The 15,843-nt window shown below is 46.4% G+C and overlaps 1 protein-coding gene across 4 annotated transcripts in view; it reads right to left on the bottom strand.

Annotated features, from left to right (window-relative positions):
* Positions 1–2,194: 2,194 nt before the first annotated feature.
* fryl (furry homolog, like) overlaps positions 2,195–15,843 on the bottom strand; it is a 63,711-nt gene continuing 50,062 nt past the window's right edge. For 2 of the 4 annotated variants that reach the window (XM_079267917.1, XM_079267918.1), the window contains exons 53-62: positions 15,094–15,294; positions 11,985–12,409; positions 9,705–9,912; positions 9,460–9,609; positions 9,169–9,267; positions 8,287–8,355; positions 6,243–6,260; positions 4,496–4,606; positions 3,813–4,006; positions 2,195–3,554 (exon numbers count right to left, since the gene is read on the bottom strand). In XM_079267917.1, coding sequence (XP_079124043.1) covers positions 3,317–3,554; positions 3,813–4,006; positions 4,496–4,606; positions 6,243–6,260; positions 8,287–8,355; positions 9,169–9,267; positions 9,460–9,609; positions 9,705–9,912; positions 11,985–12,409; positions 15,094–15,294 — 1,713 coding nt within the window. In that variant the 3' untranslated portion in view covers positions 2,195–3,316. The remainder of the gene's footprint in view (positions 3,555–3,812; positions 4,007–4,495; positions 4,607–6,242; positions 6,261–8,286; positions 8,356–9,168; positions 9,268–9,459; positions 9,610–9,704; positions 9,913–11,984; positions 12,410–15,093; positions 15,295–15,843) is intronic. The other 2 variants (XM_079267919.1, XM_079267920.1) reach the window with 1 other exon arrangement.

The following is a 15,843-nucleotide window of genomic DNA, read 5'->3' as shown; positions in this document are numbered from 1 at the left end:
AAGACTTTCAAGACAACGTCCCACTTTGTTTGCACAAAAAACAGTTGTTTCAAAACTTTATTTCATGCCTGTTTTGTGTTGATGGATTTAAGCGCCACACAATTTTGCAATGTAATAAATGGCTACCTTGCACTCTGTACTGATGCCGTTCTTTCAGAAGTGGAAGTAAAATACTCAAACATCAGCGCTTTAAGTGACATTAAGCTCAGATCTGTGGTTCAGGATTCGGTAGATATGTACTTTATTTATCCCCAGGGGGAAATGTGTATGTTACAGCAGCAAGACGCACCAATTAAAAGCAGAGTAACCAAAAATATTAAGTATTAAAAAATGCACAATAGAATAACAGGACAAATTAAATATCAGAATATATAAGATAAAACAACAAAAATGCAGTGTTGAATTATCTGACTCGGTGAACAGTAGTGCAAAAGTCAACCCCAGCAAACAGTGAAGCAGTGTGGAGACGATCTGGCCAGAGGTGTTTTATTATAAAGTCTAATGGCAGAGGGCAGGAATGTTCTCCTGAATCTGTCCTTGTGACAGCGGAGCTGCATCAGTTTGTTGGAGAGTGCGTTGAAGGATCCAAGTTTCCTGAAGAAGAGTTGACTCCTCCCCTTCTTGTACACAGCGTTGATGTTCTTCCAGTTCAGTCTGTCGATGGAGACACCAGGTACTTGTCCTCCTCCTCCACGTCCTCTCCCAGAACTCTCAGCGGTTGTGGAGTCGTCGTCTTCCTCCTGAAGTCGACCACCATCTCTCTGGTCTTGGCCACGTTCAGACGCAGGTGATTTCTACCGGCCCACTCCACAAAGTCCTCCACTACTGCCCTGTACTCCTCCTCCCGTCCGTCCCTTACACACCCGACCGCTGCAGAGTCATCAGAGAACTTCTGCAGATGCATGACCCCGAGTTGTACTGGAAGTCAGTGGTGTACAAGGTGAACAGGAAGGGAGACAGAACAGTTCCCTGTGGGGCTCCAATATCACTGACCACCGTATCAGACAGCACACGGCCCAGTGGGACAAACTGTGGTCTGCTGTGAGGTAGTCAGTGATCCAGGAGACGCTGGACGCGTTCACCCGCAGCGTCTCACTCAGCAGCACTGGTTGGATGCTGTTGAATGCACTGGAGAAATCAAAGTGATTCTCACAGAGCCACCGGTTCATCCAGGTGCGACTGAGCTTGTTGCAGCAGGTAGATGATGGCGTCGTCCTCTCCCACACGAGGCTGATATGCAAACTGCAGAGGGTCCAGTGAGGATCTCACCTGCTGCCGGAGGCGGGCCAAGACCAGCCTCTCCAGCACCTTCATCACATGGGATGTGAGGGTAACTGGTCGGTAGTCATTGAGGCCAGATGGTGTCGTCTTCTTCAGTACAGGAACCAGGCACGACGTCTTCCACAGCACCGGGAGGAAGTCCCGGTGCTGTGGAAGACGTCGTGCCTGGTTCCTGTACTGAAGGCACGACGTCTAATTAATGGAGCGCCTGGGACTCTGATCTCACTGGTGGGTTTAGTGGGCCTTCAACATCCTGTTATGGACCCAGAGGAGCATTTAAGATATGGAATATTATATCAATTAAAGAGGGGGTGGGAAACTGAACTAAATATTTAAGACTTTTCAGGAAATGGAGAACTTTAAGATTTAACGGCGAAGTACGGTTTTGAAAAAGATTTTTAAATACTTTGTTGAGATGCATGTTTGGAACCAGATGAAACTTTGAATGTTGAGATTGGTGATTGTGGATGCATATCACCTGGAGGGGTCTCAATATCACAATAACTGAACAGTTTAAAATGTGACGATGTGAGATCCTGAACACGTGCATCTTAATTTAGTGGCGGTTCATCTTATTCCCAAACCTTCCAGAAGAAAGCACTTTGAATTTAAGACCAAGCTCAGACTGTATTAGTTTTTTATTTATCCAGAGAGAAGGCTGGTATGTGAGTGAAGAAAAAAAAACAACCAAAAAAGAAATGTATAATGCACCTCTACATTAAAACATCTTCCAGGTAAATAATATATTCATTAAATAATTAAGAACAGCATTCAAAATGTACCAGACAAGCAGGGAAACAAAGCTGAGGAATGAGTACAGTGACGTGTTACAATGTGCCATGACCAGATCTCCAGAAAGCCTTCAGATGATGAGTCACAGCAGCACGAGGAGGCAACGCTTCAACCACCACACTACCCCCCCCCCCCCCCCCCAAAGACAAAACTATAAAATAGGAGGGGCTGCTTTGCAACGTCATCAAAAAAAAAAAAACGTCAGTCCTCTTCGTGAGGGTTGAAGCGGATCACAGTGGAGGAAAAAGGAACGCATACGACTTGGTTTGATTGGTGCGGTGCCCCCCCCCACAACCAAACCGAGGCAGCCTTTGGGAACGTGTGACTGGATGAGGAAGGCGGAGCGGATCATCAAAGACTCTTCTCTCTCATCACGTGAGCTTTATACAGACATCCTACGCGGATGAACAGTGCATTACACAAAAGTACAACGGGGGGAATACTGGTTTTACACTATACATTTTCTAAAATATATACAGAGTAAAATAAGTTATGTTTCCATAATGACTTGTAGCCAGTCTATGTGTGTGTGGTGTAGAACCACACACTCTCTCTAAAGGCAGCTACTTATTTGGTTAAAGAGTGAGTTTGTTTTTTGCGCAGAGATCAATCAACAGATTTATATATATTTCTCTTTTTACACTCCCTGAAAGGCTTGAAACGTGTCCCACAGGGCTACAATGTTACATATCCTAACATTTTACAACCTAGGATGTTAGCGCTAATAAAAAATACATTTCTCAAAAAAATATTCTTGCAGTGCTTTTTCTCTTTTCCTCTTTCAAGCATGCTGTTGAAAACTTCTTAAACAAGATTTTTTATTTTCTTTCTCTTGTGGGCGTGTCCTCCCACATACGACCGGTTTACATGCTGCTATACCCCCCCCCCCCCCCCCCCGAGGAGGAGGTCGGTGTGACGGACCATCAGGTTCAATCCAGCAAAAAAGAAACTAAAAGAAACTAAAAGAAAAGTTCTCGTCCCGCTGCGTCCTCTCCCACAAAACCACCACACGACTTATTGCAACTGAATTTTGCACGTTGGCTTCGTCCGGGAGAAGACGTTCGCTGAAAGCATTCATACGTAATAATATATATTAAGAGTCAGTCATCCCCACTCATCCGTTAGCCCTTTAGGTGGAGTCTCTGGAGCCCCTCGCTGTCTACCCTCTCTCTACAGCTGAGGTGAGGTCTGTGTAGAGCGGGGGGGGTAATGTTAGTCCAGTCTAGTCCAGGACCACCAGCTCTCACAGTCCAGTGCTGACCACGGTGGTGGTCTGGCAGGCCTGAGCCCGACTCAGAGCCTCTCGGATCTGCAGGTTGAGCTCCGTGAGGCGGCCGCTGGCCTGAGAGAGGTCCCTGCTGGGACCCACCACGGCCAGGCAGCCCGTCTGGCCCAGCGTCTGGTGGCGGAAGTAGATGTGCAGCAGGGTCTGGACCGCGTCGTCCGTCTCGTTGCCGAAGATGTCGTTGGGCCACAGAGACCTGCGGAGGAAGGATGTCGTGCTCTTAAGGTCGGTTTATACTGAAGCCAGCAAGAGGCGCATGTGAAAAATCTACATTTGAGTAAATATTTTGCAGCCAAATGAAAATAGTTCAGAGGATATTCAACCTTAGTTTCTTGATATCATATTTAATACTTGACTTTCTTCTTTATACAGGTAATGAAGTAGTCCATAAATATGAGTTTACAGAGAATTGTTTGGTGGAGTCGTTGATTGGAGTCAGAAGTGTTGTTCTTACCTGAAGACTTTGACTTGTGTGAGAGCAGCGCTGAAGTCTCTGGCTCTCAGAGTCTCGATCAGAGACTGGATGGCCGTCTCCGTGTTGGTCTGAGGAGAGTCCGACATGCACACGTCCTGCTGACCGTCACTTCCTGTCTCTGCCTCCTTCAGGCAGCTCTCTAGGATGGACAGTTCTTCAGACATGTTGGTCACCTGAGAAACAGAAGACATGCAGACGTTAATCTCATTGCACTGCATATTACAGCGCACGCGTGCAAGATAAACCTCCACGACGCATTACCTGGAAGCACCGACCCCATCGCTCCACATTAGAAATGATTTAATTTCATCGGCACAAATCTAATTAAAGCTCCAGCAAGACGCAGGAATCGACCGTCTTAAAGGGACAGTCGTGTTTGTACGAGGTTCTTCTCCAGAGTCAGAGTTCAGTACTGTCTCTTTAAATATTCTGTAGCTAAAAGACAAACCAGCTCTGCTTGTATTTAACAATAAAACTTACAGCCAATCTATGTTAAGTATAATGTTAATGTCAATGCCTTTAATGACAATATGTGGAAGACGGCGCTCTGACAGCACGATGTAATAAAATGTAATTAGTCTGTTCTTGATTCTCTCACAAAGGAGATGAGAAAGAACTCCAACGAAATGTAAAAGTGCACTTCGGGCATGTTTTGTTCTCACCTCTGCCTCCCTCTTGATGGTGTCCACCCTGCTGATGAGCTTACAGTAGGCCTGGAAGAGCAGCAGCAGCTGGAAGTGCAGCTTATAGAGCCTGCGACACAACTCCAGCTCCTACAGAGACAGAAACACAACGCAGAGTCACGTGGCGGTCGAGCTCGACACTTGAGATCGCTCCGATGGTCGTGTGATTAGACGGATTGGTATCCTGGGTTAGAGACGTGGGAGGAGATGAAAGGGTTAACGAGGCCATCCGGTCGGGGTCGTGGAGCGAGAGGTGAGTCTACAACTACGACTGGTCCTGAGATCTCAACTGTGATTACTGAGAGGTCAGACCCTAATCCAGGACAACATGGAGGGGGATCAATAAACGTGATCTGAACAGGTATGGGGATGAACGATACACATGCAAAATGAAAAGTAACAACGACAACGTTTAAAATCAATATTCCACCAATATTCCCGTTTACATGCAGCCGTGCATATTCAGATTCACGTGACACGTCCTCCGGCCTTCATATCACTTTAAAGTTACTGCAAGGAACTCGATCCTGTTGCTCCCTGAGGACTAAAGTGGTCGCAAGTCTCTTTAGAAAACCTCTCATTCTACTGCAGCAGGTCTGACAGTCTGCTCCTCTCAGTCCTGGTTCTGGTTCTCCCGTGCCTCCCTTCCCGCTGCTGCTGCTGCCGGGAGCTGAGCTCTCCTCCTCCCTCCGGAGCTCCGACTGCAGGTCCAAGGCTGCGGGTAAAGCCGGATCTGGGTCAGTCCACGGTGGACCGGTCTCTGCTGGAGGATCTGGGTCAGTCCACGGTGGACCGGTCTCTGCTGGAGGATCTGGGTCTGTCCACGGTGGACCGGTCTCTGCTGGAGGATCTGGGTCTGTCCACGGTGGACCGGTCTCTGCTGGAGGATCTGGGTCAGTCCACGGTGGACCGGTCTCTGCTGGAGGATCTGGGTCTGTCCACGGTGGACCGGTCTCTGCTGGAGGATCTGGGTCTGTCCACGGTGGACCGGTCTCTGCTGGAGGATCTGGGTCTGTCCACGGTGGACCGGTCTCTGCTGGAGTCTGAGCTGGAGGAGGTTCTGGTGAACCTGCATGAGTTCATCTGGTTTCACCAGAATCTGACCCGGTGGCTCCGATGACGAGCATCAAGAATAACTCTATAGAAACAGACCATCTTCTCTCTGATGGTCTCTGTGCTGATGGAGGTCTGTAGAGGACCAGGACTACACTGAGACTGGTTCATATAGAGGATCAGGACTACACTGAGACTGGTTCAGGACCAGGTAAAAGCTCCTCACAGTAACTTTAAGTTAAACCTCTTTCATGATGTTTTAAAGTACCGTAGGTGCGTTTCTCCTTTTCCTTCCTCTCTTCTCCAGTTTTACTATCAGCTGACGATTGACTCGATTGTCGTCTTATATTCTGAATATGCCGCTCACATGACTCGTGTCATATTAGGAATAACAGTGGAATATTAGTGCTCATGTAGACGCAGTCACTATGATCTCTCCATCGATAATGAAATCGTCGAGGTATCTTCATCTATCTGCAGACACAATCAGTGTGCAGCACAGAGCGGTTTGATGCTACAGAAGGAAGACGCACGTGTTGCCGTGCAGGATACCGGTGAACTGAGAGGATGGGGGAGCCGGGTTACATGACCGATCAACAGAGGCACAGAGGTCAGTGGGGGTCCGGATGTCATGTTATTATTATTAAGAGTCTATAATATGAGAACCACTTACTGCTAGATTTTCCATTTGCTAAGCAAGAAGGAGAGCAGGTCACACACAGACACACACACACACACAAACAACAACAACAACAACAACAACAACAACAACAACAAACAAAACAGAAGGAGAGAAAGATCAAGAATTAGTGCGCTTTAACATGGCAGCTGAGACACAGTGACCTGACGGGCTAAAGAGCGGAGGTTTGTCATCTTCACCGGGTACAGGTGAGGGACCTTTATTCTGAAGGGCTGAATAACAGGATGTGTGAGGGGGGGGGGGGGGGGGGGGGGAGACGTTTTGGAGGCTACAGGAAGGAGAACGTGCTTCTGTGACTGAAAGCATCAGCTTCAACCTAAAGGCCTTCACACAGACTAATACGTGCGTCAGAATATTTCTATCGCGGTTTATTTCTCATTTGTCTGTGAGAAAATGACTCTACTTCTCTCTTGATGTATTCCCTCAGGAAACACTGTAAACATGAGTTTATGGTCTCAGTCTCTAGTTTCAAGTCTCTCCTCAGTCTAAATATGGTGACGTCCATTCATCGGGAAAAAAACAAGACGGCGAAGGCAAAAATCGCCCAACTCCAGGCTTCATGACATCAGCCCACAAACCAATGAGTGACGTCACGATGACTACAACCACTTCTCATATAAAGTCTGTGGATCCACTCCTTAAGTCCTTGCCTTTCACAATAAAAGCCCTAGACATATACACTAACTTTCCACGAGAGGAAACTCAAATTCACTGAAAACATTTTAAGAAAAGGAAACTCAATAAAATATCAGACGCTGGTGGTTGGACTTATACCTGCAAGAATCTATTCAAACCTTATTTTGAAAAAGTGCTACAACTTTTGCACATTTGCTTCGCTGCCGCTATGAAACGTTTTAATGCAAAATATTCACAAGGGAGTATTTTGGAAGTATTTTGCATTTTCGTGCCGTTATATTTTGCACTCGTCACGCCTCCGCTGTGTAACGGTCTCACTACAGCGAGCTGAGAGGGAAGCTGTGAGCGTGAATCCACAGATCTCTGCAAGAAGCTCGAGCTTTACGTCAGAATGACATTTATAAATAGCGAGTACTTGCATAAAATAAACAGATTTTAGTTTATTTTATAAGATGTAAGTGTACTCAGTTCAGCTGCTTTCAGTAAACCGATAAAATAAAACAAAATGCTTGTTGACCAAAAAAGGAAAATGATTTCCAACATTCTTTAATTGAACAAAGTTAATAAAGCTTTTATGTTGAAGCTCAGTTTTCTACTGATGCCCTCGAACAATCCCCGAGTGTAATATCTTGTCTTTCGTAATATGTTTATCGCACAGATTGACATTAAACATGATGATTAAAAACCTGTATATTATAAAGCCAAGCAGAAGAAATGTACAAGACAAAAAGGCCGAGCAGCATTATCCTTTAAAGTTGAGTCATTCCCTTTGTAGTCCGACATGATGTCATGTTTGTTTCATTCATTGGAAGAAAATAAAAAAGTATTTTAGTAAGTGTAAGAAGCTCCTCCTCCTCGTGTTTGATTGACAGCAGCCAGCAGCCTTCACGTCACGTGAGACGGCGTGTTAGTGTTGAACAGACAGAACCACGCCAGCATCCAACCGGACCGACATGCAGGTGAGTTCACATGCTGTTTAGTGGGCAGCACCTCAGCAGCTAATATGCCGTCTTGCCTGCAAACTAACGTTCGCGGTGCACTTTGTCCTTCTGAATGTTCATTCAACGAGCAGGACAAGATGCTGGCTTCCTGTTTGTGAGTTCGAATGGAAGGAGACTTGAGGAGGAAAGCTGGTCTGGTTGCTGTTCTGAGGCTACAGCCACACGATACGGAGATCGTTTAAAACCGGGGTTTTAAAACTAATCGATCTCCGTTTCTCACAGCAGGTACTGATGCTGTAGCAGACACAAAAAAACATTCTGATCTCGGATGGACCTCAAGACCTCACTGGACACGGATCCCTTGTCCTTTAACAATTGACGGGATTCTAGGAAGTCATATTGATTGACACACCATCAAACGAGGAAGTGCTCGTCCCTACCTGGGCGTGAGTGTCGTGTCTCTGGTTGCCGTCTTTGTCCCCAAATGTTTTCCTGCAGTTCTCCAGCCACTACAGGGTTGTGAGGACAGGAATGGGTAAAGAGACAAGAGAAAAACATTCATAAGGAAGAGAGAGGAAGATAAAACAGAGGCAACACAAGAGCTTTGTTTTCTCTTCCTCCCGCCGCATCTACATTTGTGTAGGTATATAATGAAGGTCGGTCAGGAGGGAGATCTAATGAGAGTGTTGCACTTAGCGAATTAAAGAAGGCCTGTTCCAGAGGACGGGATCAGATCTGGCCCTCCAGGGACCGTTGCAGTCTCATTCAATTTGCGTCCCTGCATCCCAGAACCGCTCTGCGATCTCATCTCTCTTCTCGTCATTCTCCTCCCCCCTCTTCGTTCCTCCCCCCTCTTCGTTCCTCCTCCCCCCTCACAGCTTCTCCGGCCTCGGCCTCCCATAACTGATTTAGGAGCGTGGGGGGTTATTTTCATCCCTTCAGCAGGAGGACGGCACTAGTGATGCCGACACTAACGGCTGCTAAATCTACTCGTACCCAGCACAATGTCTGCACCGCTGACGAGACAGGGAGGGGCTTATCTCGTACCGCATCAGCTATTTGTCTCCATGTCCTCTTGGTACTTCCATGGTGCGATGGCACAGGGATAAAGGGCAATTTACACAAGCTTCCTAAGTCCATCTCTCTAGAGATGAAAGGCTATTGTGAGACAGTCTATATCTATATCTATATCCTGACACAGCAACTGAAACTGCAGCTGAGGCGGTCTTAAGAACCACGGAGTGGACGTGAGGCAACGAGTCCTGAGGGACGAAGGTTCAAAGAGAATTGGAAAAGTAGATTCGGCGAGCGCGGCGACTTACAAGTTCTGCTGCTTCTCTCTTGGCGTTGTAGGTATCCAGGTGTTCCTGCAACTCCAGCACACTAAACTTCAGAGTCTCCAACAGTCCACAAGAGACCAGCTACAAACAGCAAGACAGGACACCACACACATTAACCCACCACAGCACCCGGTACACACACGGGACGCGACAGACGCACACATTGAGGAATATGCATAACATGCAGCACTATCTTTAATAATAATATGTTACTGCAAACGTTATACTTCAGCTCGTTTTCTTTAAATCTAAATGAATGCAGAGCAGCCTCACCGTCTCTGCATCCAGCAGCACGGTGGGGCACTGTGAGCGAGACGTCATGACTTCCAGGGAGCTGAGGAACTGGTTGCCCATTCGCTGGAGCCGCTCCCCGAGAAAGCGAACAGACGAGTGCGTAATGGAGCCAAACTTCCTCTGCATGCTCTGTGTAAAGCAAAGGACGTGGAATAAAAGGTTACATTGCTCAGAACGCTCACGAGACAAAGTGCAGCCCTGCAGCTTCTCAGAGGGCCGTTCACCTGAAAGAGTCTGGAGAACACGTGGAACGTGTAAACAGCAGAGGAGCCGTCTGAGTCTGATAGCATCTGGTTAACATGGCAACGCCAGGCGTCCTCCTCATTGTCACAGGCGACTGGCTGGAACGCTGCCAGGATGGCGGAGAGGAAGGGCGAAGGGGGGGGGGAGGCCTGGATCTCTGGGAAGCAGTCTGCGTCACCTTCATCCTGACTGGAACACACACACGGAGGGCCAATGAGCAACAATCCGACGCGTCACACACTCCTCAGTCTGTTTTTACTGATGGACAAATGTAAACACACACACACACACACACACACACATCCTCGCTCTGCTGCTGGTAAACAACCCTTACGTCGCTGCATCTCTGCCTCCCTCACTGCAGATTTTGCTGCAGTATTTTGAGAGCTCTAATCTACTGCAGTGCTCGAGCACAACAACAACATACGAGCTATTAGCATTTTAGCATCATGCAAACATCCCCGTCTCTGCCACACACACACACAGATACTCACAGGCCTGTCGGACCAAACAGCCTGAAGAAGCAGACAGAATATAAGTATCTAAAGCCGGCGCTGCCGAGCGCTGTAGCGGACACGGCCTCTGTCCTCATCCTCACCCCAACAATCGCTTCTCTTGTCTCGCTCTCCTTTAACTCTCTCCCCTCGTCTGCGGCTCGTCTCTGCTGCAACTGCTAACAGCACTGGCGCACTGCACACCCATCCCACACAGGGAGCTCGACACCAGCTAGGCATCGGCACACACACACACACACTTTTGCAAAAGCTGGCAGCCAACATTCACAGCAGGTAGAACGTTGGAGAGTTGTTTTTTTTGTCTTGCTCGCTCTCTCTCTCTTCCACGCGCACATAAATCCTCTCACACAGAAAACACAACAGTGAAGCCACGCTGCTTTCAGAGTGCACCGCACCAACACGCCTGCCTATGAATCATGCGTGGCTTAGCTACGTGAAGGACCTTGAGTACAGTAGTGAATGCTAGTAAGAGGCTAAGTGAGCGGCTGTGTGTGTGTGTGTGTGTGTGTGTGTGTGCGTGTGTGTCTGCTCGGTGTAATTTCAAAACTCGCAGCCGACCTCCAGCCAGAATTGGCCCACCTTGAGGAGGGAATGATTAAATGTGGACAGCCAACCCCGGTCCGGCCCACATGGGGAGCCATGCCAGGGAAGAAATTATAGAACTAAAGCAGCCTAACCCAAACTATTGTTAAACCGACTGATACCACCTTTTATCACAATAAAAACATTGAAAATTAGAATGTAAACGCTCGTCTCTTCAATTAAAACTTAACACATGTGAGCTGTACTGCTTCGTAGGAGTGTTGCTTTCTTTAAAAGGTTTTTTCCACATTAAAATGTCTAAAAACAACAACACCTGTGTTTTAGACGTGGTTGAGTTGTGCACTCACCCCAAATGTTTCCAACAAATTTAAAACCTGAGAAATCAGGAATTATACATGTTAATGACGTCATGTCCTCGTTATGCAGCGTCAGCGTTGTGGTTGTCTGTCATAAAGTGACTTTTTAATCCAGTTTTAAGCCACATTTTTTAGATCTTGCCGTCTATATTTTAACCGAATTAAGGATTTTAGACGTCGGAATCTTAAGTTATCAGAGTAAGAGAGCTGCGCTAACGTTAGCGTCAGAGAAACACTGATGTTTAACGTGAAGCTGAGGTTTTAATCAGCGGGTCTGTTTGTTTTGGAGACGAGGAGACCTCTGTGGTGAAAAACAACTGATCCATGAACACTGAAGGATGAAGACAACAACTCCCATGATCCCGCGCTGCTTCGCCACATCAACAAACTGCATGTTATTGTTGTTAATTGAGAGAAACCCTCGGGCAGCAAATTACACGTTGTGTGTTTAAATGTCAGCTGGAGGAATCGCCTCACTCATTAAATATGTGACGTTCATAAGCCTGATGTTATGTCTTGTAAAAATGTAAAAAGATTCTTCTGATGTCAATGAATCATCACTGGACAAGATGTTCTTGTCCGTCGAGTTCATCGTGAGCTTTTTGTTTGTTCCCTCTCATTTGAACTGTTTTACAGAGTAACTCTTAAGTTAATGGTGATGTTCCATTTATCATCAACAAAACGAGCATAAACTCGGGTCACATGTGGTTTTGGTGGCGTTATGAATGTGTCCTTTAGGTTACAGCTTTAAGATGATGGAGGTAATCATGAGGTGCATCTTTTTAGATTCTCTGTAAAACCATGTTTTACAGAGAATCCATGTGGGGCGGTCTTGATCCAGACTCACCTGGACATGCCAGAGAAGTCGGCTTCCTCTTCCTCACAGCGGTCATCCAGCTCCTTCAGGGCCTGCGTCACGTCCTCCTCCCACCCAGAGCCACAGGTGCTGTCTGGGTCTGGGTCTGGATCTGGGTCTGGCTTAGTCTCTGGTGGCATGGGCAAGGGCAGCGCTAGGGGGAGGACCGTTTGGGAGTCCTCATCACAAAGGGACCCCGGCGGAGTGTCTATGGCCGGCGGGGGAGGGGGGGCTGGATCCAGGTCTTCCCGAGGGTCCTGGGTGTCCTGCGGTTCCTGAGCATGGTGAGGGTCCTGAGAGTCTGGGAGGTCACACAGCTCTGACGGGTCAGAGGGCAGAGGGGGGGCGCTGCAGAACCCCGTGTCCTCACTCACACTGCTGCTCAGGTCGTCCGCTGCCGTCACGCTCACAGCATCCTGTAAAACAAGCCAGAAGGGGGCGCTCAGGAGCAGCTTTACATAAAACACTACATTAAATATTAAACAGGGAGATGGGCTGGTTGTCCTGTATGGAGGACTAAAGCTGACGTTATAATAAACAAATAAATACATAAAAAATCATTCAACAAATAAAATAAAAAGGAAACGAATGTAGAAATAAAAGCTTAAATTATCAAATACTTGTGCAGGTTAATTTGAAAATAAATAAATATGCACAGAAATATATATAATGTGAATATTTACTCAAGAAATTACTTTTTTGTATTCATTTATTTTTATTTTGTTATTATTCATATTGTTTCTGTCCCATTAGGAATCAATGGGTGCATCTTAATCTTCATTTTATTAATACAATTTTCTATTTCTGAGCATATTTATTCATTTTCAAATGAATTTTCCCATTTATTTGACAGCTGAGGCCTTTATTTATTCATTTATTCCTTTCTTTCTCTCTTGAGTCATTCATCATAAAGCAGCTTCAGTCCTCCATATCCATGCCTCTTGACATCCCTCTGAGAACTCAGACTAATGGCGGCGCCTCTGTAACAGCTTGACTTCTACAGCCGACACTTAAGGACACACGTTAGCTTCAACTGTACAAGACGGATTCTAAAGTCAGCGCTTTTTACCAGATTCACTTCCTCAGAGATCTCTTTACGTCGCTCTATGAGCTCACGTCCCTCGTGAGAAATTACAGAAAAGGAAAAGAATCCATAAACGGAAGCCGATATCAATAGATCACTCAAATGACATTAAAAACGTGGTGAACCGACAGCGAGTGAGAGCAGATAAACCAGATTGTGCCGTTTACATCTGAGTGGACGGATGTATGACCGGCACTACACAACTACATAAACGAAGGATCCTAATTATGACAAAACAAATCCAAACAGCAGCAATCAGTCAGAGACGGAACCGTTTAAAAATCCATATTTAGATTTGATCACATCAGATGTGAAGTAAACACGGAGGTCGGATTTGTTGTCAGACAGCACAGAGAAGGGTTCTAATTAAGAGCGCTTGTTTTTCTCCCGTCTTCCGTTCTTGTTATTTAACAGACGGCCAGTACGTCAGAGGCAGCAGCTATATCACAGAAAGCTTTTAGAAGAGGGTGGTGGTCCTCCTGGAGAGTATTGATGGTTTTATCTCGGGCTCATTACACTAAGAGCCGGCCCGTGATGGGGAGATGTCCTTGCGATGATCTTGAGACCGTTTGCTGGATTGAGTTCCTAGAAAGTTGCTTTCAGTTCTGCGTATAAAAGCATCGTCACTGAGGGGAAGGACCGCCTGATTACAATAACTACGTACGAGCTCAGACTGTTCTCTTCACCCTATTAGGGCTGAAACGGTGACGGTAATTTATTTACGGTCCAGTGACCTCAGAATAAACTGCGTGTAGATCGATGCATGTAAAGGGGAACTTCTAGCTGTGCCGAGGTTGAAATGGATTAAATGCAGACATCGAGCTCTTCTTGTTGCTCTGCTGTTGATTGAGGAGATGATCAATGTCCGTTCAGCCCAATCTACCGGCATTAAAACAGGAAGTCAGTGGTAAAGCCCGCCTCGGATTGGCTACCTGGGCCATTTGTGACATTGACAAGCGGTGCGAGTTCGGGCCTGGAGCTTAAAGGTTGAGAATACTTTCAATATAACGGAGCGCACCGTACCAAAGGACAACAAGCGGTTCTAGCGGCGCCGTGTGCTCGGGGCTTTAATGAGACCTGCTGCCTTTTGGGAAAGTGTTTGTACAGATGTTATACAAAAGTGTGAGAAACTTTCCTTCTTCTTAGAATGAAAATATCAACGTTTGACCAAAGATGCCAGAGGACAGAACGCCACCTCAAGGCCCAGCCAGAGCTGCTGTTGGTCTTTGACACTTGTTCAACTATCGGTTTAAAACAAATGAAAATAAATCTATTCTGCGTTTGTTTCTTCTCTCTGTAGCACTGAATCGTGACTCTACTCCTCTCATCTCTATATTTAAAGGATAAAAAACTGACTTAAATTCTGCAAATGCAAATCAGACCACGTGACATACTCACCATTGTTAGTATCAGTGATAAACGTCAGTAGCAGTGGATAGCAAAGCTGCTCATCACAGGACATGCTCTGGCATGTTAATATGGTAGCAAATAGAAAAAGGGTTGAATTGGTTTTCAGTTAACTGCATTGTTATACTCACACATGCTTCTGCCGCAGATAAAGGAGCTGGAGTCCAAGTGTTTAACGGAGGATTTAGTTGGAATGGTCAGCGGCTGTTATTAAAGGTGAGCAGTGACAGCTAACCTGAGGTGAGCTTTGGTTTCCATCTCTTCCCCCCAAATCACATCAAGCAAGCAAAGCCCCACCACACGAGCATTAAACCACATAAACCATTTAAAAAAGGAGCAAGAGCTAGCCTTCAGCACCCCCATCACCCAGAGCAAAGCAACAAAGCAAGCGGCGGTAGGAGGAGTCAGAGCAGGCAGACACGGGAACAGAACCAGCACTTTAACGCCGTCACAACCTGAGGCGGCTGATCCTCTGTGTCAACGACAGGCGAGCCAAGAAGTACCGCAAAAGCAGATAAAGGTCAAACAGATAGAAGAAGAAGAAAAATTAAAGGCGAGCTAGAAAGCACCCGAGCGCCACGATTTTTTGCTCCACCCGATTAATCGCACCTCAGGCAGCTGGCTGCTGGTGCTGTCTGACTGGGGCATCTCCAAACTGGGGCTATCCAGTCGAGGGAGGGAGCGGAGGGGGGGCAGGGAGGGCGGGGCGGAGGCCTCCTCGGTCAGAGCGCCGCTGGACGACTCCTGAGGCGGATGCAGGGAGTCCACGTGGTTGGACGCCGTGTCGTCGGTGGCAGAGTCGCTGTTGAGCTGGAGGAGAGAAAAACATACAAACAACCGGTTGTGTTACGTGATGGGAACCGTTATTATTAAAAAGTACACTAAGGGCCAAAGATGCCATCAGGGCCACACAGAGACTACATCTAAAACATGTTTGTATGGATTCTATCTTAAAATGAGGGCTGTACCAACGAGTCTGAAGCTTCATTCATAACATGGTCATAATTCTCTCCATTGTGTTCAAACACAATATTTCTGTTCAGTGTGAAATAAAGATCAGGCTACTTTAATATTATGAGTGTTTTACTTTCTGCATCATTATATTCCGGTGGAGGCTGCGTTTGCTTCTGACTCACGTGATCCAAACATTTTTAATGACTTAATAATTACCGGAGCATTAAGTCACAAAGTCAACATTTATGGAAAAAGATGTATGTACATATATAGCAAAATATTCTGCTATATATGTTTATATATTCGTGTTTAGCCGTTAAAAACTAAATGTTGACGGCGGCAGACAGCAATCTAACAGCACCATAAATAATATAAACAACAATAACAAGAAATCTATTTTTTAGA

This window comes from Melanostigma gelatinosum (genome assembly GCF_949748355.1).
Source record: "Melanostigma gelatinosum genome assembly, chromosome: 4".
NCBI lineage: Eukaryota > Metazoa > Chordata > Actinopteri > Perciformes > Zoarcidae > Melanostigma > Melanostigma gelatinosum.
This window is presented reverse-complemented; position numbering and strand designations above follow the sequence as displayed.